At 55.3% G+C, this 25,842-nt stretch overlaps 1 protein-coding gene across 1 annotated transcript; it reads right to left on the bottom strand.

Moving 5' to 3' along the window:
- Window positions 1-1,043: 1,043 nt before the first annotated feature.
- ROBO3 (roundabout guidance receptor 3) lies at window positions 1,044-17,195 on the bottom strand. Its single transcript, XM_044943966.2, has 27 exons — window positions 16,156-17,195; window positions 15,705-15,862; window positions 14,887-15,007; window positions 14,651-14,789; window positions 14,224-14,351; window positions 13,717-13,841; window positions 11,577-11,748; window positions 11,070-11,275; window positions 10,440-10,500; window positions 9,954-10,137; window positions 9,590-9,756; window positions 8,597-8,751; window positions 8,192-8,417; window positions 7,849-8,042; window positions 7,433-7,619; window positions 7,155-7,340; window positions 5,301-5,324; window positions 5,167-5,209; window positions 4,820-4,959; window positions 4,094-4,288; window positions 3,790-3,928; window positions 3,405-3,617; window positions 2,864-3,012; window positions 2,625-2,735; window positions 2,277-2,444; window positions 1,618-1,802; window positions 1,044-1,297 (listed from the first exon to the last, which is right to left on the bottom strand). The coding sequence occupies exons 1-27, from the start codon at window positions 16,508-16,510 to the stop codon at window positions 1,286-1,288; spliced, it is 4,143 nt and encodes a 1,380-aa protein (XP_044799901.2). The 5' UTR covers window positions 16,511-17,195; the 3' UTR covers window positions 1,044-1,285.
- Between the last annotated feature and the right edge of the window lie 8,647 nt (window positions 17,196-25,842).

Genomic DNA, 25,842 nt, shown 5'->3' with positions numbered 1-25,842 from the left:
CCAGACCACATGAGAAAAAGAGATTTGTATGCACTTCGGTCAAACTGGCAGGAGAGGTCAAAGCTTGGGGTTGGGGGTCAGCAGTCATTCCCTGAGAGCCCCGGGCAGTCACTGAGCAATACCCAGGTCTATGCAGTGAATGGTGAGGGCCGTGGGATCAGGAGTGATGGCGACTGTGGCATTCGTGGCCAAAATTTTCTTTTGATTTTTTTTTTTTATTTATTTGGTTGCGGCAGGTCTTAGTTGTCACATGTAGGATCTACTTACCCGAGCTGGGGTCGAACCCCGGCCCCCTGCACTGGGAGAGTGGCGTCCTTGCCACTGGAACACCAGCGAAGTCCTGTGGCCAAATGTTTTTTAAAAATTTCTCTGCCGGCCTAACCAATTTGATATGAGCCTAATCTGGCTAATTGGGCTTCCCAGGTGGCACTAGTGGTAAAGAACCCCCCTGCCAATTCAGGAGACATAAGAGACGTGGATTTGATCGCTGGGTCAGGAAGATCCCCTAGAGGAGGCCATGGCAACCCACTCCGGTATTCTTGCCTGGAGAAGCCCACCGACAGAGGAGCCCGGTGGCCTACAGTCCACAGGGTTGCAAAGAGTCAGACACAACTGAAGCAACTTAGCCACTAATCTGGCTAAGAGGTGGCCGTCTGTACCTCTTTGTGAAAGGGTGGGGATGGGTGTCTAAAAAAGCCTGTTTTTCCTTCTTGGTCAGGACTCCCCCCTTGAGCTCCTCCTTTCATTGAATTTTGAAAGATTGCTGTTGTAAAGGGTGTATTTTCCGGATTGTGGAGGAGGGTGCCCAGGGAGGGGCTCTGGGATGGTGGGACGAGTTTCTCGAGGTTGCTTATGTGGAAAGTCCCTCTGGTGGTAACTGGGGAGACAGTGGTTCAGCTCCTTCTGGAGGTGGGACAGGTGGCATCTTAGCCCTGCCCTCACCTAGTGCTTTCAGCTGAAGGATTTCAAAGGATACACACCCGCTCGCAGCCCCCTTCCTCCCTACGTCCTGCACAAAACCAGACAAACAGGGCTCAGGGCTCTGATCTGTTTTTTTTATTGTGTTTTTTTTTTTATGAAAGGGTCTCAGATGGCCAGGAAAGATCTGGCTCTCTGGCTTCTAAGCCAATTCCTCAGGGAGTCCCAGGCATCATCGTGAGGAGGAGGAGACCCCTCCTCGCTCCTCTCTGCTCAGCCCTCATTCACCAGGGGGAGGGGCTCACATTCAGATTCCTGGCCCAGGGACAAGCCCTTCCCCATGGAACTTCTGGCTTATTGTCAAAGGTCATCTTGGTTCCTAGAGAGAGACAGAGAGAGGCTGGCTTGCAAGGCCCTGGCCCAGGACCAACAGGCCCCTTTGGGGATATGCCTCTTCCCTGGTCAGCTCCTCTCCTGATCCTGCTCCCCTATGCAGCCCAGGCCCCTCTGTTAGGTCATCTGTGTCCATCCTTTGTCACCTCTGCTCTGGGCTCCTCCCTTCCTCCTTACTCACAGGGTCCCTTCCTTTTGACACTCCCCCAGCCCACCCCAAGCCCTTGATACCCTCCTATTTGTAATCGTTCCTTGGCCCAGCCTCCCTAGCCCTCCACTCATTTTTTGGCCAGCCCCGGCCCCCACCTCTCCACGCTTCTGTCCCGGCCTTTGGCTCTGACTCCGGCTCCGGCTCCGACTCCATCCAGGGCCCCGGGATCCCCGAGAGCTGCCGGAGCCTCTGGAGGAGTTGCTGCCGGCTGTGGAACAGGTGCTTGTGCCCTGGCCCCGGGACAGGAAGCTCGGTCGGCTGTAGGGGAGCCAGGCTTCTTCTGCAGCAGGAGATAGAAGGGCAGCTCGACTCAGGCAGGGGGCCTAACAGGGCTGCTTCCCCCCGCCTCACGCTCCCCTGACTGCCACCCCAGCTCTGGAAGAAGAGTGGAGGGCAGACCATCCTGGGGACTGAGAAGCAGCAGCAGCTGGCCCAGCCCATAGCCCTGACATAACACGTGCTCAGAAGCCTGCAGGGAACGCCCCCACGAAGACAGGGCCTTGGGAAAGGAGGGACAGAGCACCCAGCCCCCACTCTGGACCTGGGCTCCAGTCCTGGGGAAGGATATGATTTGGGAACTGGAGGAAATTCTGCCCAGAGAAAGCTAAAGAGACAAGTCTCTTTGGCGTTGATGCATGAACCCAGCTGGAGGTCAAGGGTGAGCTGGCTTGAAAATGAGCGCACCCTTGGCACCCTCCGTACACTAGGCTGCCCTCCCAAAGCCCACCCTCTCTGTAGCCATGGCCCTCCTTACCATCTGGGTGGGGGCGCCGCTGGGCCCCCAGGGGCGTGGCCTGCACCAGTCTCCTCTCCCCACTGTGCTCCCGCTCCCGTTCCAAGGAGGACATGCTGCCTGCTGCTCTCAGCCCCAAGGCCCAGCTGGCCTCTTCCTCCGGTGGTGGCAGGGGTGGTGGGGGCAGGTCTGGGGAGAGACCCGCTGTCAGCAGGGTCCCCTGCTTCTCCTGACCCCAGTCTTTCTCCCACTCCCACTCCCTGGCACTAGGAGGCTGTGAAGGAACAGTCCGAGGTTTGGGTTCACTGGCTCCCTCCTCCAGCCTGTCCCCACTCCTGTCACCATCTCCTAGGCTCACGGCCCCCTCACCTCCCGGACTGTGCTCCCGCCTGTAGGGAAAAGCCTTGGGTTTCTTCCGGATTCGGGTGCGGGGCCCGTGCAATGGAGGAGTCAGCTCTCCAGGCACCGGCCGGGCTCTCCCTGCAGCATTGGGAGATGGGACAGGTGGATAAGAGAGGGGGTCAGGAAAGGGGCTTGAGAGTGAAGAGGAAACAAGCTTTTGGGAAGATGCAGAGGTGTGGGGCAAGCTGAGAGGTCTACAGACTCACCGGGGGCACTGCCGGCTGTAGCAGGGACGGGGCTGGGGCTGTGATGGAGGCCAGAGGGGCCAGCACCCAGGCCGGCGGGCCTCCCTTCGTGGCTACTCAGGGTGGGCTGGGAGACACTAAGAGGGGAGCTGGGCCCGAGGGGCACCCTCCTGCAATGACACGAGACTGCATTTGTTTGCTCAGCAAACACTAAGTGCCTACTCTGGAGCAGGCACTGGGCTAATCAGTCAGCCTAATACTCAGATGAATAAGACACAGCATGTCCCCCACAAAGCTCCCACCCTTGTGCAGTATGAGGAAAGCCATCTCTAAAATGCCCCAGGAAGCTTGCAGGGTCTCTGTGATGGAGAAAGTCTGGAGAGAGTGAGAGGCTTCATTTGTCTTCACGTTTCTCCTCAAGTCACACTTCCACCCCGATACGGTCATGAGACCTTGCAGACCCCAGATTCATCCATTCATCCATGTGTTCATCCATCCATCCACACACTGAGTAGATATGTACAGAGGGCTATAACATGCAAAGTACTATATACCTCCCTACCTGGGCATCTGGTGGAGATGGGGAAGGTCAGTGGGGGGCTGGGGAGGGTCAGGAGGTGAAGGGGTGAGAGTGGCTGTGGACTGCTGCCCATAGGAAGGTGTGGGAGAGGGGGTTTCTCCTCGGGACGGAGGGACCAAGCAACCCCCACTGGAGCTGGGCTCTGCCGCATGGCTCCTCTCAGGCATCGGTGGGCACCACTCTTCTGGGTCTGAGCTGGGGGCAAAGAGGCAGGAGGGTAAGGATGACTGAGTAGCTTCATACCCTCCCTTTGACCTTCTGTTGCCCCTTCCCTTCTTCTACTAGTATCTTCTCCCTCCTTGCGTCGGCAGGAGGCCCTGGGCTGGTCCTTTGTGTACAGGCATCTGCAGGCAGCGAGCATCCTTACCTGCCCTCCAGCTCCTCCTCAGGCCCCTCTAGGCAGCTCAGTTCACAGGAAGGGGGCGGGGGAGGCAGGGCTTCTGGCCAGTTGAGAGAGGGCATCTGTACAGGCTTTCCCAGAAGCTTCACTTTGCCTCCCCTGGCTCCTGAGAATAGGATGGGGGAGCACAAGACACAGGCAGGAAAGAGGCAGAGGGGAGACACATCAGAAGGAAGTGCTGCTCTGGGTCCCAGAGGGGAAGCGTGGAGGATGCTCTTGGGGAGGTGCTGCTCAGGGCTCAAAGTGGGAGTATTGGGAACTGGAGTCATACCACTGTCCCCCTGGCTCCATTCTGGGGGAGCATACGGGCTCCAGGTGCCTGGATCTCCTGAGGGATGTGGGGGGAACCCCCCGTGGAAGGTCTGCAGCTCCTCTCCAGCCGGGTCAATGGTGCTGTAGACAGGACCCTCAGCAGAGGCGGCTGTGCCCCGGGCCGTCTGAGCCAGGTAAAGGGAGATCCCTGCTTCTGAGGGGGAGAGAGCGGGAGCCCCAGGGGAGCAGGTGGGGCAGAGACAGGAAAATAGATGACAGAAGAATGGAGGGCGAGAGGAGATCCCACTTCTTCCCCCCACCCCAAGCCGGGGTAAAGTTTGTGTGTGTATTAGTTGCTCAGTTGTGTCCAAATCTTTGGGACTCCATAGGCTCCTCTGTCTGTGGAATTCTCTAGGCAAGAACACTGGAGTGGGTATCTATTCCCTTCTCCAGGGGATCTTTCCGACCCAGGGATCGAACCCGGGTCTCCTGCATAGCAAGCAGATTCTTTACCATCTGAGCCACGAGGGAAGCTGGTGATCTTATTCCCCAACTCCAAGCTGGGGTAAAGGTTAGGCACAAGAGAGTCTCCCCCAACTCCCAAGAGCCTCCCAAGGATGGAGCAGCCTCAGCAAGACAGGACGCCCTGGTCCCCTTCAGTTTACCCCAGCAGTGGAGAGGAGAGAGGGTGTGGGGCCTCCTGCTGCTGCGCCCCCCCTCCCCGGAGGGAAGCAGACCTCCTCACCATTGTAGTATCTGTCATCCGGGTCAGGATTGCTCGGGCAGCAGCTTCCCCTGGGGTCCTGGGCTGAGGGGCTCCGAGATGAGTGAGGCCATGAGTCTGCCAGCCACGGGTAGGGAGCAGGGCCAAGGCCCATTGGTGGCCTGAGGGACAGCAGGTGAAGACTGGGGACAGAGAGCCTGCAGAGGCCAGCGAAGTAAGGGAGGCAGGGGCAACGGGCGCTGAGGACTGAGATGGGGAGTGTAGGGGTGGGAGGAGGGAGAAGCTTGGCACCAGGAGGCAGGCAGGGACAGAGGGACTGGTCTCTTGGAGGAGGGGATCATTCTTGGGAGCTGAGCTAAGAGAATTACCTGGAACTGGCCGCCGACAGGCCCTCTGAATGTGGGAATGACACTGGGGAAGGTGAGGGGGAGACTGTGAGAAGCACCCCTTCCTGGGATTTGAACCCCACTCCCCACTCTGGAGGCAGAGACAGATGTCTTACCTGCAGGTGTGTAGGCAAAGGAGGCTTCCAAAAAGGAACCGGTGGGAGAAAGAAAAGGGGAAATGGGAAGAAAAGTCAGAAATATCCATATTCCTGTCCACTCCCTGGCTCTGGTCCTAATTATGCCACTTGGGTGGTACCTTGGACCAAGTTCATCGGAATTCCTAAGGCTTTGACTGAGGCATAAGTATTTTTCTAAAGCTCCCCAAGTGATTCCTGCGTGTAGCCAAGACAGAACCTTTTATCTAAGAGACCTCAGATCTTTCCAGACAGGCACCATCCCAGGAAGAAGGAGAACTCGAGTCTCCTCCTTACAGCGGGCCCCCCTCTCTTCCATCCAGACCCCGCTTGATAATTTATCACCTGGGATCCTGGCGACACTCCCTCTGCCAGCCCCCAGGCTCCAGGAAGTGAGTTTCCCTCCCTCCATCAGACTTGCCCCTTCTCTACTGAGAGTATTAGTCACTCAGTCATGTCTAACTCTTTATGACCTCATGGACTGTAGCCCGCCAGGCTCCTCTGTCCATGGAATTCTCCAGGCAAAGATACTGGAGTGGGTGGCCATGTCCTCTTCCAAGGCATCTTCCCGACCCTGGGATCGAACTCGCGTCTCTTACATTTGCTGCATTGGTAGGCAGGTTCTTTACACTAGTGTCACCTGGGAAGCCCATTTCTCTACTGGGGATGACTGCAAAGCTTGTTCCTCCACATACACCAGGAGTCTAAAGGACAAAATCTAACCCCTCTTTGCAGACTCCACCCCCTCTGGACTTTGCCCTTTCCCCCTCCCCGCTGTTCCAGACAGCTGGCGATTCCACCGTGGGCACGCTGCCTCTGTCCAAGGGGCTGAGCTCCAGTGCGACCCCTCTCGTGACCTCCACCCCCCCACCCCGCCCCCGCCAGCAGCTGAGTCCCTCTTGAAGCACAAGCTGGAATCTAGATTGCTGGGAGAAAAGTCTATAGCCTGAGATATGCAGATGATACCACTGTTATGGTAAAAAGTGAAGAGGAGCTAAAGAGCCTCTTGATGAAAGTGAAAGAGGAGAGTGAAAAAGTTGGCTTAAAGCTCAACATTCAGAAAACGAAGATCATGGCATCCGGTCCCATCACTTCATGGCAAATAGATGGGGAAACAGTGGAAACAGTGTCAGACTTTATTTTCTTGGGCTCCAAAATCACTGCAGATGGTGACTGCAGCCATGAACTAAAAAGACGCTTGCTCCTTGGAAGAAAAGCTATGACCAACCTAGACAGCATATGAAAAAGCAGAGACTTGACTTTACCAACAAAGGTCCGTCTAGTCAAAACTATGGTTTTTCCAGTAGTCATGTATGGATGTGAGAGTTGGACTACAAAGAAAGCTGAGCACCAAAGAATTGATGCTTTTGAACTGCGGTGTTGGAGAAGCCGCTTGAGAGCCTCTTGAAATGCAAGAAGATCAAACCAGTCAATCCTAAAGGAAATCAGTCCTGAATGTTCATTGGAAGGATTGATGGTGAAGCTGAAACTCCAATACTTTGGCCGCCTGATGCGAAGAACTGACTCATCTGAAAAGACCCTGATGCTGGGAAAGATTGAAGGCAGGAAGAGAAGGGGAGGTTAGAGGATGAGATGATTGGATGGCATCACCGCCTCGATGGACATGATTTTGAGCAAGCTCTGGGGAGTTGGTGATGGACAGGGAAGCCTGGCGTGCTGCAGTCCATGGGGTCGCAAAGAGTCGGGCACGACTGAGCGACTGAACTCTCTTTCCATTCTCCGCGCCTCCCTTCTAGGGGAGCGAGATCTCAAGGCTCCGCCCACCCCTCCATCGAGTCTCCCAGCCGCCCGGGCACCCCCGGGCTGGGCTCTCACCGGTGTAGTGACTGAGCTCCTTGCGCTGCCTCCGGCGCCGGTAGAGGGCGGCGCAGAGCCCGAGGAGCAGCGCCCCGCAGGCGGCGCCGCTGCCCGCGAGGAAGGCCGGCTCCCGCAGCACTCTCGCCAGCCGCTCCGCCAGCCCCGGGCCCGCCTCGAGCCCAGGCTCCAGCTCCGGCGGGGACGCTGCGGGGGTCAGAGTGGTGAGGGGAGTAGAGGCACCCCTACCCCAGGACACCCCCCGCCCCACTCCCGAAACCCCAGCTCCTCCCGCCCACCCGCTCCAGACTCACGCAGCTGCACCGACACCGGGGCGCTGGCCACGCCCACGCCCGCGCTGGTAGCCGCCGCGACCTGGGTCCGGTAGAGGAGACCGGGCAGCAGGCCCCGCAGCACCGCCGAGCGCGCCCAGCCGGCCGCGGACCGGTTGAGATGAAAGCGGCTCTCGTTGCCCAGGCACCAGATCTGGGGAGGCCGAGACCCGGGCTTAGAGAGTCAGAAGTGGATCTCTGAATGGTGGGAATGACGTCTCGGCCAGTCGTAATTCACTCGGAGAGAGCACTCTGAAACCTCTCTCCTCTACCCGGACCTCGTCTCCAGTCCCAGAGCCAGTCCTAGGTTCCCTCCTCCCTGATCCTAACCCTCTCCCTCCACTGCCCAGCCTGCCCACCCAGGCCCTTCTCAACCCCTGCACCTGGTATTCCTCGATGACCCCATTTTGCTGCGAGGGGAGCGGAGGTTCCCAGGACACAGTGATACTGCTGTTGCCTTCACCCCCCAAGGCCACGGCCACTCCCTGGGGGGGACCACTGGGGGCTGGGCCAGGGTGGAGCATGGTGAGAAGGACACAGACAGTCATTGCAAGCTGCCCCTCCAGCCCCAACCTTGCTCATCCTCCCAGTGCTAACCTCTTAGAGAACTGAGAGGCATGTCTCCTCCCCTGACCCCCCACCCCTTGCCCTTGGAGGCAAACCTTCCTCCTCCCCTCTCTCTCTTCCCTCCTGTCCACCCATCAGCGCTGTGCCCCACTCCCTTACCCTCCTCAGGAATGCTCCTGGTCACCAAGGGGCTTTCAGCCCCCAGCTCCTCCTGGCCTTGAGCTTGCACCTTGATCTGGACTTGGGTCCCTGGGGGGAGTCCCCTTAGCACTGTACTTTGCTGGCTTGGATATGGTAGGTCCAGCACCGACCAGCTTCCCCCATCAGGTCCTGCTACCCTCCAAGACACCCGGAAACCTTGCACCAGCTGGATTGGGCCATCTACCTGTGGGAGACAGGACAGAGGATGCCAGAGGAGGGGCTGGAGCCAACAAGTCCTCCTGCCCCAGCCCCTCCTTCACCCAGCAGTCTTCCCCAGCATGCACCTTGCACACTCCCATACGCATTCCCCTATGTCCCCCATCATCATGCCTGCCCTTACGCTCATCCCTGGGCCACACTCACAGTCCAGGACACCTGCAGGGTCCGAGGCCCAAGGACTACAGGCTCCTCCAGACGCACAGACACTTCGGCCAGTCCCTGCTGGCCTTTCCATGGGTCCTCCACTGGCCTGGATGGGCTGCTGTCTGCTGACCAAACAGTCCACTCAGCAAGGGCCTCTGGGACGGGGAGTCAGGACTGAGGGCATGTGTATGTTCCACCCCTGCCCTGCCCCCACAGACCGCTACTTAGTACTTTGGAGCCCATCCCAGGGTCAGGAGATGGCTGGTCAGGGGAAGAGCTTCCAGAGGTGGGCCAGGGTATCCTGCTTTCTGCATATATTTGTTGTCATTGTTCAGTTGCTAACTTGTGTCCGGCTCTTTGCGACCCCACGGACTGCAGCAGGCCAGGCTTCCTTGTCCTTCACTATCTCCCAGAGTTAGTGCTCAGATTCATGTCCATTGTGTTGGTGATGCCATCTAACCATCTCATCCTCTGCCACCCTCCTCTCCTTTTGCCTTCAGTTTTTCCCAGCATCAGGGTCTTTTCCAATGAGTTGGCTCTTTGCAGATTGATATTTTTTTTTTCTTTGCCTAAATGCATGGCATGCAGAATCTTGGTTCCCTGAACAGGGGTTGAACCTGTGCCCCCTGCAGTGGAAGGAAGCACGAAGTCCTAACTGCTGGACCGCCTGGGGATTCCCCATGTGCACCTTTAAAGGCCTTGTTCCTCATTTCTCACATGGAGATGTCCCTCCAAGTTTCCTTCTAATCCTGTTATCTATAAGTAAAGGCTCAGAAAGGAGGAGCTACCAAGATGACTGAATCAATCTCTCTCTCTCTCTGTTTCTCTCTCTCGCCTCTTGTTCCCTCAGTGAAAGGGAAGCATGACTCCCTATTCCAGGCCCGGCCACCAGCACAGAAACTGGAACCAGATAGGTGCCATAACTTGCAGTCAGGGGGTGCTCTGCAGTGTTGCATGCCATGCCTGTGATCCAGAGATCCAGGCCTCACTCACCCTGGGTGCGGACGGGCTCAGAGACAGGGCTGGGCTCACTGAGGCCCCAGGCTCCCACGGCTCGCACGAGGAATAGGTAGATCGTACTGGGCTGCAGACCGCTGACCGTGTGTGTCTCCAGCTGCACGCCATCCGCCACTGTCCGCCACGTGTTACCAGCGGCTTGGCTACAAGAATGAGGTGACAGGGCTGGCCAGCCCAAGCTGTCTATTCCTTCTCATCCATTCTCTGTCACCCCCCTCTAACTGCGCCTCAGCTGGGGAGACAGAACTGGTAAACCTCTTCCCACCACAGCCAAGACTTTTCAGACACAGCGGAGCCTCCCGGTAGCTTTCCAGTTTTGCATTGGAAACTTCCTCTGTACCTGAAGGCCTCTATCACATACGAGGTGGCTGTGGCCCCAGCTTGTGGGTTGGGCTTCCAGGTCAGAGTAATGCTGTTCTTGGTGATCTCTGTGACCACAGGCTGCGAGGGAGGTCCTGGAGGGGTACTGGGTTCTGCAGGGGGGTCTGGTGTTGCTCCCCAGTCTTCTGCAGTGAGGAGATAATCTTTGAGTAGAACGATGGGGAAAAGATGGCCCCAGTGTCATCTCCTCCTTCCCAGAGGAGCCGTGAGAATGGTGACCCTGGAGCCGGGGACAGAGTGAACTGACCCTGCTCACATCTGCTCCCACAGGTACCACTTCTGTCCTCCTCCCCCCAGCAGCCACAGCATCGCCTTTGGAAGATAAAACCAGTTCTGGGGATTGGGGTGGAGGTACTAACCACCTTTGAGGCCAATTTGGAGAAGAGTGCTGGCAAAAAAATGAGAGAACAAAGGAAAAACTCACCCCGCCTCCTAAGCCAGCCACTCCAGGCGGCCTCCCCTGTGGAGCTCTTGGCCACACAGCTGTAGAATCCCATGTGCCCCTCCTGCAGGAGAGGGTGGAGGAACTGGCACACTGGGAGTGAGCAGGGCAGGGTGAAGGGTGGAGGTGGGCATATAGGAGGATGGGGAGGATGCTGTCCACTCTGCGTCAGCGTTCCCCAGCCCTTGTGGCACCAGGGACCATGCCAAAATGGAAGACAATTTTTCCATGAATAGGGGGGTAGTTTGGGGATGAGTCTCATAAAGAGCACGCCACCTAGATCCCTCCCATGTGCAGTTCACAGTAGGGTTCACCCTCCTGTGAGAATCTAATGCCAGCCACTGCTGATCTGATAGGAGGCAGAGAGCAGGCGGTTATGTGAGCAATAAGGATTGGCTGTAAATACAGGTGAAGCTTTGCTCGCTCAACTGCTGCTCACCTTCTGCTGTGGGGCCCGGTTCCTAAGAGGCCTGGACCAGTACCGGTCCATGGCCTGGGGATCGGGGACCTCTGCTCTAGGTGGTCTGAGAGCAGAGGGGCAGAGATGGAGTTCAGGTCGCAGCAGGCACTAGAGTGGGGCACATGGACCACGCGGCCGTTCTCAGTTACTTGGGCTCCGGGAGTGAGCCTAACCTGCACGCTGGCGATGTACAGGGTACCATTGGCCATTACACTGAGTTGGATGTCATCCCCTTGCAGCCACTGCCCATCCTTCTTCCACTGGACACTAGGCTGGGGATTCCCGCTCACTCTGCATGGCAGCCACACGGAGGAGCCCAGTGCCAGTGTCTGGTTGGTTGGTCCCTGGAGGATGATGGGAGGCAGTCCTTCCAGGGAAGCTAAGAGAGGAAGAACTTGGGCATCTCAGGGGAGGGTCTTGGATTCAGGCAACCAGCCCCTTCTCCTCGTCTCTACCCCTTCACTTCCCCTTCCCTGGATATCGGAGGGGCTTCTATAACCATATATTCTCTCTGCCTGGGATCAGCCATCCATTAGTGGCTTCTGTACCTGGTTCCCAAACTTCACAGACATGTGCCAGGAACATGCCTCTCCCCGTGCAGACATATTATATAGAACTCAAGAAAAACAGACCTCTTTCAGCTATTACCTCCTTCCAGCCCTAACTCCATGGGCACGTACCTCCTTTTACCTCCAGCAGAGCCTTGGCCAGGATGCTGCCAGCCACACTGACAGCCTGGCACACATAGTAGCCTGCATCCCTGCTCTGCACTTCAGTGATGTTGAGCTGGCCTCTGGGAGAGACTGAGAAGCGCCCCGTGGGCTGAAGCGACTGACTGGGGAATAGCAGAGCCTGGGGACAGAGCAAGCAACAGAGCCCGGTAGCAGCTGCCAGGGAGAACTCCGCATTCTCAGCAACCCCAGGATCCAGAGAATTCCTAAGGTTCTAGTTCATAACGCTGTCCCTAGCCAGTTTTGTGACTTGAGGGAAACTAGTTAAGCCTATTCACAACAGTAATGGAGTTTTATTAGATGATTTGGGGGTACACATCCCAGCTCTACTAGTTGGGGAAATCTGAGCAAGCTAGTTAACATTCCTGACACCCAGTTTCCCCAAATTTGACTCTTAGAGGGTAGTTATAAGGATTAACGGAGAAGGCAATGGCACCCCACTCCAGTACTCTTGCCTGGAAAATCCCATGGACGGAGGAGCCTGGTGGGCTGCGGTCCATGTGGTCGCAAAGAGTCAGACACGACTGAGCGACTTCACTTTCACTTTTCACTTTCATGCATTGGAGAAGGAAATGGTAACCCACTCCAGTGTTCTTGCCTGAAGAATCCCAGGGACGGGGGAGCCTGGTGGGCTGCCGTCTCTGGGGTCGCACAGAGTCGGACACGACTGATGCGACTTAGCAGCAGCAGTAGCAGCATAAGGATTAAATCAAGTAATTGCATGAAACTCTTTCAATAGATTGAGTGAGAAATATTAAGTATGCTCCGTTACTTTCTGGTTCTAACATTTTACATTAGATACACAGAAGGTAGAGAAGCAGGTTTGGGTTTCAGGGAAAATGACACCACGTTGAGTCCCTCTCTGATACCTACTCCCACCCTCTACTACCATCAGCATTTAAAAAACATTTATGTATCTGGCTGCGCAGGGTCTTAGTTGCACTGGGTCTTTGTTGCAGCATGTGGGATCTTTACTTGGGGCATGCGAACCCAGTGGAGGCATGAGATCTAGTTACCTGACCGGACATCAAACCCAGACCCCCCCCACCCTCCCCCCACCCCCAGCATTAGGAGTGCGGAGTCTTAGCCACTGGACCACCAGGGAAGTTCCTATTATCAGCATTTTTATTCACTTAAAAATATAATTAAAATGTAGCAGTTCACAGTGCTAGAAAAGATATTGAAAAATCGGGGGTGTGGATATGCAGTGAGGTGGTGGTGGCCTGGTTTCCTAGTGGGGTGGGTTTAATCAGACTTAAATTTTGTTTTATGGGCTTCCCTGGTAGCTCAGCTGGTAAATAATCAGCCTGAAATGCGGGTGACCCCGGTTCAATTTTGTTTTATGCTGAGTTCCATACCAAAGCTGCTCAGGGTATAACCGTCACAGGCTCATCTCAGAACTCTGAGATTGGCCTGTGAAGGTTAAAGAGGGGTGGCTGTGAGCTCCCCCTGGTGGAAGTCTTTTGTAAGTAGATGAGCCTGTCACTTTCTACCCTGAGCAGCTTTGGTATGGAACTCGCTTTCCAGAGCAGGATGTTAAAGTCCAGGCCCAGGCGCGGGGAGGAGGAAGGATCTAATTGGATCTGCTACATCCTCAGCACGTGCGTGTGTGCTAAGTCACTCAGTCGTGTCCGACTCTTTGCGACCCATGGACTGTAGCCTGCCAGGCTCCTCTGTCCATAGAGATTCTCCAGGCAAGTATACTGGAGTGGGTAGCTATTCCCTTCTCCAGGGGAATCTTCCCGACCCAGGTATTGAACCCTAGTCTCTTATATCTCCTGCATTGGCTGGTGGGTTCTTTACCACAAGTGCCACCTAGAAAGCCCACATCCTCTGGATAGCCTTGTCCAAAACAGAAAGATTCTCCAAGGAATTCCCATATAGGACTGTTCCCTGCCACCTAACTATATTCTCCTTTGTTCCAGGCCTTTTATATTCATTATCTTATTTAATCCTCCCAAATAACCTGCATGGGTTTCTGGGAGGAGGGTAAGACTGAAGCCCAGAGAGAAGTTTGCAGAATGTGAGAGGAGGGAGGCTGAGACCCAGAGGAGGAGCTGTAGACAGGCCCTGGGAGCTGGCCACCTACTTGACTTCCCTCCTTCTGCCAGAAGATGGCAGGCGGGGGGTTGCCTTTGGTCTCGCACTGGAAAGCCACACTGTCTCCAGGAGCTGCCATCTGGTCCTGGGGTTGGGTCACCAGCTGGGGTGGGACTGGGAAGGGGAGGGAGATAAAGGAACAGGGAGTCAGGGGCACTAAGGGAGGAACAGGAGAAAGAAGCCTGAGCTTGGCTTAGGGAGGAGCAGATATCTGTCTCCTGCTCAAGCCTGTTTAGCTTTCTCCTCCTTCCTCTCCTCCTAGAAGTCTCAGGGTGTGTGTGCTTAGTCGCTCAGTCATGCCCAAATCTTTGTGACCCCATGGACTGTAGCCTGCCAGGCTCTTCAGTCCACGGGGATTCTCCAGGCAAGAATACTGGAGTCTCAGGGGACCCATTCATATCTCCTGCTCTGTCCTTTCTCCGCCTTCTCCACCTCCACCCATCCTCCATCTGCCCTCGTCCCATGCCCGCCAAGGGCAGCCCAGGGGGGCCCTCACCGTGAACAATGAGGGAGCCAGACGCTTCAGCGCGGCCCACGCTGTTCTCCGCCACACAGGTGTATGTCCCCTCATCTTCAGCACTCACACGCCCAATCTGAAGGCTGTTGTCGCTCTGGATCTCGTACCTGCTCCCCTCCCCACCCCCAGGCTGGGTTGGCCACAACTACGGATCCCATCTAGCATCCCCCAGGACGGACACCAGAATCGGGGTACATAAGGCCAAGGTAGACAAGGTAGAAGCTGGTACTCATGGACTCATGAATGGAGGTGGGGACTGGTTGGGGCAGGGCCACAGGCTCTGGGAACAGACTGCATGGTCCAGTGAGAGGCATCTACCTTATTTTTCTTTTTCCAGTTTTCTAGGGCTGGGTATGTTCTCAAGCTGATTGGGTCTCCTTACAGGCAGTAGGAGGGGGCTTCTCACCTGCCTGCGGGCAGTTCCCCATCCTCCTTGCGCCAGCGTAGACGAGGAGGGGGATCCCCCTGCACCTCACACGGAAAGTCCACGGGGGCACCAGCCAGGACCACCTGATTGACTGGTCTACGCAGGAAGGAGGGACGCTCTGTGGAGGGGTGGGGGAGTGAAGAATCAGTGGGTCTGCACAGCTACTCACTCCCTGGGCTGCCCACTCCCATAACTCCCAGACTGCACAAACCTACCCAGGACCACAAGTTTGGCTGCCCCACTCTCCCGTTCTCCTGCCATGTTGGAGGCCACGCACACATACATCCCTGCATCGCTTTTGAAAGTATGTGACATCATCAGCTTCCCTCCACGGATCTGCAGAGTAATCATGGAGACTTCAGTCCTTTATAGCCATAAAAGCACACTTGTTTATTTGATCCTCGCAGCAAGCTAATGAAGACGGCCAGTGAAGTTGACCCACTTATAGTAGTAGTAGTCGCTCAGTCGTGTCCAATTCTTTGTGACCCCATGGAGCCCGCCAGGCTCCTCTGTCCATAGGATTCTCCAGGCAAGAATACTGGAGTGTGTTGCCATGCAACCCACTGGAGGATCTCCACGGGATCCTCCTGACTTAGGGATCGAACCGGGGTCTCCTGCACTGCAGGCAGATTCTTTACCATCTGGGCCACCAGGGAAGCCCTCTAAGGAATCCTTAAGTGATTTGCCCAAGGTAGGGCTCAGGTGTATCTTTGCTCCCGTAGCCCAGACCACTTCCCACCAGTCCATGGGGCATCATACCCCCACCTTCTTACACTAATTCCATCCTACCCATGCTGATTTATCCCCCATTCAGTAGCTGACTCTCAGCCTCTGGTCAGCTAATGTCCCAATTTAAAATCTCTTATTGCTTCCAGGACATCCCCCCCACCCCCACCCTTCCAAGACCTTTAGATTCAGACCTTCCTCCTTTGACCCTTGTCCCAGATCTCTAGCCTAGGGGCCTGACCTTCAGGATGTTCCTGGTCAGGACCTGGCTCCCAGTGAGATCCCCTGCCCTGGTCTCACCCCTCACCGTGATCCTCCCCTCCTCCTCCTTGAGTCTAACACCATCCTTCTTCCAGGACACCGAAGGCTCTGGGTGGCCGCGGGGGGGCACGCATTCCATTACGGCTGGCTCCCCCACTGCCACCACCGCGTTCCCAGGAGACTGCCGGAAATCATCGCGGAGGACTAGAGAGAGGGAGAAAGAAAGAAAGCCAGAATGAATGACCAGAGGAATAAATAGGTGTGGGGTGACATAACTGGGTGAGGACTCAGGAAATTGTTTGGGGGAAGAGCTGGATCACCACCGCAGGCCGGAACTCTTCTCCGGCTGCGATAAGACCAGGCCCGCTTCCTCCTCTGGCCAAGGAGAAGGTTTAAGGGAGGCTGCTGATGGGGTGAGATTGGGAGTGGCTTCGGATGGGATTACCCGCTGCCCTCCCACCTCCCCGAAGCTCTGGTAGCGACCAGCAGACTCCTACCTGCCACTTCTAAAGAGGCGTTTCTACTAGCCGCTGCCCCCAGGTAGTTACGCGCCACGCAAGTGTAGACACCCTCGTCTGGCCGCGCGCGGCGCCCGTGCACGATGCGCGGGAAGAAGAGGGCGCCGCTGGGCAGCAGCAGGCGGTGGGCGCGCGGGTCTTCGCGCGCCGTGGCCACGCGCGCCCCATTCTTGTACCACTCGATGTTGGGCCGGGGCCTGCCCTCTGCGCGGCAGGGCAGCGTGGCCGGCTCGCCTCGGGAGACCAGCAGGTCTGGCGGCTGTTCCACGATGCGCGGCATCGCGTCCTCCGGCCCGATCCTTGACCCTGAGGTGGGGTGGATGGAGCAGAGCATTCAGACCCGGAGATCAGGGGAGAGCGCGAGCCTCCAGAGAGAAAAAGAAGCCGACCCGTCCATCCTCCCTCTGGGTAAGGTCGAGTTTCTCCTCCTAGGCATCTGCCCCGCATGTTCTTAGGCTGGAAAGGAGGTGCCTGAGAACAGACGATCAGTAGAGGCGCAAGCGCCTAGGAAGCCTGAAGACTCCTGCCTCCTCTCCTGCCAAGTTCAAGTGCAGAGTGACTGGACCACGGCTTGGCAAGTAGACCACGACTCTAGCCGACTGGTTTTCAGTCCCCCAGCCGCGCTGGTTCGCGGCTCATCCCTGATCTGTGAAAAGGGGACACTTGGTTGTCCACTGAAATGGAGAGACTGTGGCCCAGCCCGGGGATCCCCTTAGGAAAGGGAAGAAGCGAATGATGGGCTGTGGCCTGGGACTGGAAGCGGCCCTTAACCTGGATTCTGTAACTGGGCAGAGTGCCCTTCTCACTGACACCCCTGATAACCACGTTTCCTGGTCTTTTTAAGTCATAAGAATTGAACACAAATGATGATGGAAGAGTGAGTAACGCTTCTTTTCTAAGAAGGCATAGTTTTCAACAGATTATTCTACAGGTTGATGTAGCCAAGAGAGGCTAAGAATCACTGAGAGAGGAATTCGTCTAACTTTTCTTGGTCACTCAGATTCGTTCACCCGCATGTCTGCTCCTGCCCCTCACTTGGTCTACAGACTTCGGCTCACTTTTCATCTTCAGTTTGGGACCCAGGATCCAGGAGCCGGTTGAGCTCAGACACCCCACCCCCAGCTCCGTCAAAAATGGATTTGTACCCCGTAGTGACCAGTAGGCGTCGCTGCCGCCTCGCCTAACCTGGTGTCCTTAAATAACCAAGGACCACTCCACACTTCGGTTCTCTGCCTGCCCGCCCATCCCCACCCTGGCCCTGTTCCAACACCCACGGGGACCTCTTGCTTCCAGCCACTGAGTGGTACTGAGTTTCATTTTCAGCCCCAGCTCTCAGAAGTTCTTGAGACAAAGCTGCATGGTTTGCCCCAGCCTGGCGCTATCCTGGGGAGAGTGTATAACCAGTTTGGGACAAGAAGATCAGTTTCCCTCCCACTTAGGGAAGAAGTTTTTCTCGATTTCCTCCATCCTAGATGGAAATCTCTGTTTCTCACTCGTCTCTTCTCCTCTGTTCCATTCCAGTCCCCATTCAGGCAGACCAGACCCTCGATGGGCAACCCTTTAGTGGTTAATGGTCAAAAAATGTTATGGAACTGACCAGGGTTGGAATCTCGCTGTAAGAACTAGGGCAAATTATGAACTTCTCTGGGTCGAAGTTTCTTTACCTGTATGTGGGAGTTGTGATGGGCTGTCATAAGACCATGGTGTATGTAAAGAACTTGGGAGAAGGCACCAAGAATATGGCTAATCTACCATTAGTTAAGGGCTCTTTCTCCCTGGCCCACCTTACCTTATCTTGATCTCTACAGTCTCTACCTGAATCACATTTTTCCAGGCTCCAATATTCCCTTTCCACCCTTCACATAACCTCAGGGAATTGGTTATTGTCAAACTTCACACTGCTTTTGTGACTATTGGGATATTATTCATCCTCTCTGAGTTTGTTTCCTCAGTCGCAAAATCAACCTCCTTACATTTTCGAGTTTAAAGGAGGCAATGTGTGGCGACAACACTCTGTAAGAGCACTGGGGGAGCAGAGAGGTTTCCAAAGTGTCTGTGGGGAGGGTTCTGTGCTTAACCCCCCTAGGAACCTAGGAGGGTCAAGAGACTGGGGAATTCCAGATCATTCCCCAATTTCTTCCTCCCTGCTCCCTCCATACATACCACGCCCTTCTCATCGGCTCTTTCCCCTTAATTCCTGTAGACACAGCTGTGGGCGCCCTTTCCCTGGAATTTCTTCCCTGTCATTCCCGGTCTCAGGAGATGCTTCGCAGCAGCTAATGAATAGCTAATGGCCATGCTAATGGGGCTCTGGGGCTCCTCCCCCAGCACCTGGAGCACCCCGCTCACAAACACACTCATTGGCCGGGTCTTCTTTCTGGCCACTTTGCAGTCCCCAGCACAGTGCTGATAGATTCGGGTGGGTAGAGGCAGAGGGATGGAGGCTGTGACCTCCTAAGAGGGATCAACCGCAAAGGTGTTCAGGGAAGCGCGAGTTTCCGATGTGGCCGGCAGGGGCGCCATCGGGCTCTTCCCAAGCCCCCGGCGGTCCCTTCTCGCCGCCGCCCCGCCGCGCTCCGGGATAGCGCGCTGTCTCAGTCATTTATTAATCACCGTAATTAGAGGTAATGACCTCCCCGCCGGCGCTGCCCGCCTGCCGCAGCTCTGCCGGGGTGGGCCTGCAGTGAGTTCTACCTCTGAGGGGCAAACTTGTAAGTTTCCCTGAAACGGTCGCCGCCGCTGTCGTCTTCTGTAGCAAACACATTAAACATTTTGGCGTCATCACCCTCGTCCTAAGTGAGTTCTTGGAAAACTTAGACTCCCGAAGGGAAACCTACGCCCTGGGTGGGTCACCCCAGTGGCCCGGCTTGGCCCAGGCCCTCGGGTGACTGCGCCCCCTCCTCTACCCTCGGCGCAGTGGTCCTCTCATACTCCGGTTCTTCTCACCTGGGGTGGCCGTGGGCGTCGGTTGGGGAAGTGAGAAGTGGTGGACTCAGTAGCCATCTCCTCCCAAACCCTCGACCTCCCGACGATGTCCTCACTAAGATGCGTTAAGTCCCAAACTACCCATTGGTCCCCACCACCCAGGAGACGCTGGGAAGCGCTGGAGGGCGCCGCTAGGTCCCGGACCTTAAGGCAGGAGCGCTTTGGACTACCCCGTCCGCGCCTCCCTCCCACCTTACCCCCATCCCTGGATCTGAAGTCCCGGTGGCGCAGGGTCTTACCGTTGAGAGAAGGATCTCCGGGTGGCAGCAGACTTTGGTTGAGCGCCGCCACCGAGGAGTTGAAGCCGAAGAGCAGGTCGCTGGAGTTGGAGATGTCCCCGCCCAAGGAGTCCGCGAACAAGTTCATCTGTAGCAGCGTTTTGAGCAGGTAGCGCAGCATGGCGCGACCAGATGGGGACCGGGGCTGGGGGCTCGGGGCCCAGCCCCTGGGTCTACGACCCTCGGGCCGGGAGCCGTAAGCCCCTCCACAGCCTCTACACACTGCCCCAGCCACGGTGCCGCTCTCCTGTCGGCGCGCCTGGGTACCGTGCGTGCCTCCGCGCGCCCTTCCTCCTTCCTTCTCTCTCCACCCCCCAGAGCCGGGGTCCCCTGGGAGCCGAGCAGCAGAAAGCAGGTGCCACGCCGATCACCGCGTAATTAAGGGATTAATCCGCCTCTCTCCGCCCTCCCACCCCCGCCCCGACGGCCACTAGCAGGGCCAGAGACTAGAGTCGCCTAGCGCGCGAGTTGGAGTCCCCGCCCCGCGGCCTGCGCCCGGCTCCAGGAGTCCCGCGTCGGTTCTGGGCACCGCAGGAGAGTTTCTCTCCTTTCTCAAAGCACCCAAGATGAGGGATGAGACTCTGTCGGAGTCTGACCCTGTGCCTGACTTCAAAGGAGGAGACCCTTAACTCTGTTCCCAGCCCTTAGGAAACTGAGGCAAAGCCCAGATCGCTTCGCTGGCTCTCCAAGTACTGACTGCCACTTACTCCCACGTCCCTGGGTTTTGCGGCGGGAGTGCGGGCGGCTGGGTGGTTTGGGGCGGGAGTTGGGGCTGGGTGGGGAGTAATTCCGCGGTGCGTCCACCTCTTTGCCCAGCAGTCGCTGCTTTGTAGCCGAGAGACCCGGAGATGAGACGCTGCGTCTTGACCCCAGAATCCGTATCCCAGACTTCTTAATCTCGTGGTTCTTGGAGGATACTCCACAGGGATAAAACCTGAAGTGAAAGCCCAGGGAAACCCAGGAGCAGCTCACACCTATTTGCTCTATTCTGACTTATTTTATGCTCTGACTTATTAAGTTGTTTTACTTTTTGGAGGAGACTGAAGGGGAACTAGGGTGTCCGGGGCTAAGACAAAGAGCAATATCGTGTTTGTAAAGGCAAGTGCAAGAGAAGAGATGGGGTTGATGGAGAACTCGCAGGAATCCGTTCAAACTTAATAACAATCCTCCTTGGTGGGAAGGAGGTCACAACAATCCCCACCCACCCCACACACCCGCCCACTCCCAGCATGCTTCCAACTTTCCTGGAGTTCTTAATACCTGAAGACCTCCAAGTCATACCTACCTACCTACACACACACACACACACACAGTTTCTTAGGCTGTAGGTGGTCTTGGGATATCAGGGGAAGAGAGACCAGAAGCATTCTATTAGTTAATATCTGAGCTAAGGCCCTGCTGATGGTGCAGTTCCGGTTCAGTCAGAGGGCTCTAGGATGAAATAAGCTTTGGGGTGGCTGCTTCCAAAGTGGGAGGAGGCAGGGGAACAGGTCAAGATCGTGAGGCAAGGACTAAGGTAAGTCAAGAGTTGAGTATTTCATGCAGGCAGCTCTCAAGGGAACCAGAGACTTAGTCAAGGGGTGAGGGCTTGTCCCAAAACACCTCCCTCAATCCTCAGGGCAAATGAACAAATGTTTGGGTGTCTTCTTATTGCTGCCCCTCCCCTCCCTACCCCAGCTCTGCCCGCAAGGTAGCAAGGCCAGAAGCAAGAGGTGCGGAGGTGGGGGATGGGGGAGAGAAGGGGGAAGCAGAGGGAGGCTGCACCCTGGGAACTGTTCTTTCAGCACCCTGTCTGCCCTTGTTGGACTAGGGATCTGGGGCCCTCCAGATGACTTAAATCCGAGCCGACCTTGAGGTGGGGTAGGTGGGAGAGGCGCTGGTGACACATTCATTCTAAAGCACTGGATCCTAAGAGGCACGATCCAGTCCTTGCTCCAGGGCGAAGCTGCATTCAGATAAGAGAATTGGTAAGGGGTAGATCGACCCCTTCAGGAATGAGAAACCCAGAAGGCCCAATCCTGTATTTGCCTCTGAGAAAACTTCACGCTCCAGGCCTGTCTGCTGGTTGTTCAGGAGAAATCGGACCACTTGCTCTGCTCTGATGCTTCAGGAGCCCTCTGCTCCCCCTCCTGCAGACCCACCAGGGTCACCTGGGTTCCATCACACCAGAGGCTGAGCCAGGACAGGAATCCAGCCTCCTGGCTGCAGCAGACAGAAATCCGCATCCCGCCTTGTGGCTCCTGCCCCATCCTAATCCCCTGATTTGCTCCCGGTCGGCCTCTCAGCAAACACAGGGCCTGCCAGTGTCTGGGGGCTTGTCACCCTGTTAGCGGATTTGTTCCCAGAGACAGCACAGTTAATTGGCCCTTTATGTGGGGATCAGGGCTATTTGCTCAGGGTTCCCTGAGCGGAGGCTGCGAATCAGCCCATGGGCAAGGCTGCCTCCTAATGCCTGGCATCCTAGGTGTGGAGGCTGGACAAAGTGGGGCCACTCTCTTCCTTTCCCAGGCTCTCCTGGGCCAAATCTCCCGGCCCTCTTCTACACCTCACCTCTTCTCCATACCCTTTTGTTCTTGTTTCTTTCTGCTCTTTTCTTCCTTGTACTTCTTTGTATCTCTAGAATACGCTCCCTTTGAATCAGCTCAACTGAATACCAAGAGGGTACAGTACTCAGCTGGGATGTACTGAAGAATAAATACCTCCCAACTGCAGCCTAAGTCCCAGTCCCTCCAGGCAGGGCCCCTGGAACCCTGGAGTTAGTGGAGGGTGGGGCAGAGGGTGGGCACAAAAAGCCCAGCCTCCATTCCTTAAGGTCAGATGGACAGCCTTGACAGTAGCCTTGCACCATTTTTTCCTTTCTTTTCTTTTTTGGCCACCCTTCATTGTACACGGGATCATAGTTCTCTGACCATCAGATTGAACCTCGGCCCCTGCAGTGGGAGCTCAGAGTCTTAACCACTTGGCCACCAGCCAAGTCTCTGCCCTGTACCTTTTCAAGTCCAGCTGTTCCCACAGGCAGTTCTGGAAGGAGTTTGCCTTCTCTCTGTCTCCTCACTGCCTGTGCCCCACCACCTCGCCCGACACACAACCAATACGACGACTCTGGCTTCTACCTCTTTCTTAGAGAAAGTAGGTAACTCACTGCATCTGTCTCTGTTTCCTAACCTATAGCACATGGGCACTGGGACAGCATCTAAAGCACTCCAAAAGTTGGCAAAAAGAAGAGAGAGTGGCAAGAGGCAGAGAGAGTGGGGAGAGCAGAGACTGTGGAGAGAGAGGGTAAGTTTCCTCTGCTGGGTTATGGCATCTGGTGGGAAGAAATGCGTGTCTGGGGCAGGGGTGCGTGGGCGTGGCCATGGGTGTCTATGGAGAGAACAGCTACCCCAGGCCATCTTCCTTGGCCTCGTGCCATCACATGAGGCCAGAGAATGTAGCTGGAGGTTTACAGCAACGGAGCTGGGGGCTGCATGGGAAGCTTCTTGGAGGTTCAAAGCCTGAATGCCAGCTGGTCGTGGATGAGTTGCTGGCATGTAATTGTCCTCAGAGTGCCCTCCTTTCTCACACTGATACTGCCCCTGCCTCCCTCTCCCCAGTACACACACACACACACACACACACACACACACACACACCCAGTCCATTTACATCCCCCCAGAGCCTGTAGCCCCCCATCACTCTCTCTGCCTGGATCCCTTCCCGGGGCACTGATACACATTGAGCATATGTGTGTGTTTTGGTTGGGGGAGGGGGGGGACAAGGGTTGAACATCTGTCCCCCACCCCTACCAGGCTATGCCTGTGAATGGCCCAGCAGGCTTGCTGGCTTCAGAGCAGTGGTGCCAGGGGGCAGTGACCCAGCCGGCAGGGGCCAGAGGGCCAAACAGGAGGGGGTATCAGAGAGCAAAGAACAGGCCCCCGGCTGGAAAGCAGACAGCAGGAGCCTCCCCCTGCCAGGAGCTAGGGTCTGTTGGCTCAGTCCCTGGAGCTGCTGAGATAATAGGCCAGGGCCCCCTATCCTAGAGCGCCCCCACCCCCCACCCCCAGGAGGAGCCTGAAGGGAGTTTACTGTGCAGCACATACCACCAGGTCTGGAAATCTGGAGGCAACCAGGTAGAAATGTCCACATCCCAGTGCAGGCGAAACAAAGGCTAGGGAGAACAAGAGCTTTCCTGGTTCCTGTTATTAAACTTGGCATAGAGCAAGCACTCCATAAATATTTGTTTGGTGACTAAATCCAATAAACAAATATTTGTTTAGTTAGTCCTCATAACAACTGCCCCTTCAGAGTCCACTAACCTTCTCTCTCTGCCTCCCATTCATTCTCATTCTCCTTCTCTCCCCTTGCCCCTTCTCTCTCTCATTTTCCTAGTGCTGGTATAACAGGAAACCACAAACTGGGTGCACTCGTGAAACTAAAAGTCACTTCCGACTATTTGCGACCCCATGGACTGTAGCCCACCAGGATTCTCTGTCCATGGGATTCTCCAGGCCAGAATACTGGAGTGGGTAGCCATTCCCTTCTCCAGTGGATCCTGACCTAGGGATCGAACCTGGGTCTCCTGCATTGCAGGCAGATTCTTTACCAGATGTCTGAGCCACCTAGGAAGCCCCAGGTAGACTAATGCTAATGTTAAGTCACTTCAGTCGTGTCCGACTCTGTGCGACCCCATAGACGGCAGCCCACCAGGCTCCCCCGTCCCTGGGATTCTCCAGGCAAGAACACTGGAGTGGGTTGCCATTTCTTTCTCCAATGCATGAAAGTGAAAAGTGAAAGTGAAGTCCCTCAGTCTTGTCCGACTCTTAGCGACCCCATGGACTGCAGCCTACCAGGCTCCTCCATCCATGGGATTTTCCAGGCAAGAGTACTGGAGTGGGGTGCCATTGCAACACAAATTTATTCTCTTTTGCAGGCTGCAAGTCTGAGCTCAAGGGCTGTGCTCTTTCTGAAGGCTCTTAGGAAGATCCTTCTTGTCTCTTCTAGCTCTGATAGTTGCAGGTAGTCGTTGGCATTCTTCAGTTTGCTTATGCATCACTCCAACCCCTTCCTTTTTCTTCACATGGCATTCTTCCCTGTGTGTGTGTATCTAAGGACACAAGTCACTAGATTAGAGCCCAATCCAATCCACTGTGACCTCTTCTTAACCACTGCAAAGTCCTATTTCCAAATAAGGTCACGTTCTGAAATTTAACCTAATACACCTTCTTTTTCTGTTTTTCTTCCAATAGTAACCCACTCCAGTATTCTTGCCTGGGAAATCCCATGGACAGAGGAGCATGGCAGGTTACAGTCCATGGGATCACAAAGAGTTGGACTCAACTGAGCAACTAACACTTTCACTTTCCCCACTTTATTATTCCTGATACTCTCCCAGGGACCCTATTTTGCTACTTTAAAATATCAGTTCAGTCTTTCAGTCATGTCCAACTCTTTGCAACCCCATGGACTGCCACATGCCAGGCTTCCATGTCCATCATCAACTCCTGGAGCTTGCTCAAACTCATGTCCATAGAGTCAGTAATGCCATTCAACCATCTCATCCTCTGTCGTCCCCTTCTCCTCCCACCTTCAATCTTTTCCAGCATCAGGGTCTTTTCAAATGAGTCAGCTCTTCGCATCAGGTGGCCAAAGTATTGGGGTTTCAGCTTCAGCATCAGTCCTTCCAATGAATATTCAGGACTGATTTCCTTTAGGATTGACTGGTTGGATCTCCTTGCAGTCCAAGGGACTCTCAAGAGTCTTCTCCAACACCACAGTTCAAAAGCATCAGTTCTTCAGTGTTCAGCTTTCTTTATAGTCCAAGTCTCACATCCATACATGACTACTGGAAGAACAATAGCTTTGACTAGATGGACCTTTGTCAGCAAAGTAATGTCTTTGCTTTTTAATATGCTGTCTAGGTTGGTCATAGCTTTTCTTCCAAGGAGCAAGCATCTTTTAATTTCATGGCTGCAGTCACCATCTGCAGTGATTTTGGAGCCCCCAAAAATAAAGTCTCTCATAGTTTCCATCATTTTCCCATTTGCCATGAAGGGATGGGACCAGATGCCATGATCTTAGTTTTTTGAATGTTGAGCTTTAAGCCAACTTTTTCACTCTCCTCTTTCACTTTCATCAAGAGGCTCTTTAGTTCTTCTTTGCTTTCTGCCATAAGGGTGGTGTCATCTGCATATCTGAGGTTATTGATATTTCTCCAGGCAATCTTGATTCCAGCTTGTGCTTCATCCAGCCTGGCATTTCTCATGATGTACTCTGCATATAAGGTAAATAAGCAGGGTGACAATTTACAGCCTTGACATACTCCTTTCTCGATTTGGAACAGTCTGTTTTTCTATGTCCCATTCTAACTGTTGCTTCTTGACCTGCATACAGATTTCTCAGGAGGCAGGTAAGGTGGTCTGGTATT

The sequence above is a fragment of the Bubalus bubalis genome, chromosome 5 (genome assembly GCF_019923935.1).
Source record: "Bubalus bubalis isolate 160015118507 breed Murrah chromosome 5, NDDB_SH_1, whole genome shotgun sequence".
NCBI classification, from domain to species: domain Eukaryota; kingdom Metazoa; phylum Chordata; class Mammalia; order Artiodactyla; family Bovidae; genus Bubalus; species Bubalus bubalis.
Note: the sequence above shows the minus strand (reverse complement) of the source record. Positions and strands in the feature narration are given on the sequence as shown.

What these genes read in the sequence shown, in the direction of transcription:
- ROBO3 (XM_044943966.2), bottom strand. Translation starts at nt 16,510, where the DNA reads ATGCTCTGCTCCATCCACCCCACCTCAGGGTCAAGGATCGGGCCGGAG. An exon ending in GCTGCGTGAGTCTGGAGCGG is followed by an intron (nt 7,341 to 7,432) that starts GTGGGCGGGAGG and finishes TGACCCCCGCAG; the next exon opens with CGTCCCCGCCGGAGCTGGAG. An exon ending in TACAGCCGGCAGTGCCCCCG is followed by an intron (nt 2,736 to 2,863) that starts GTGAGTCTGTAG and finishes CCAATGCTGCAG; the next exon opens with GGAGAGCCCGGCCGGTGCCT.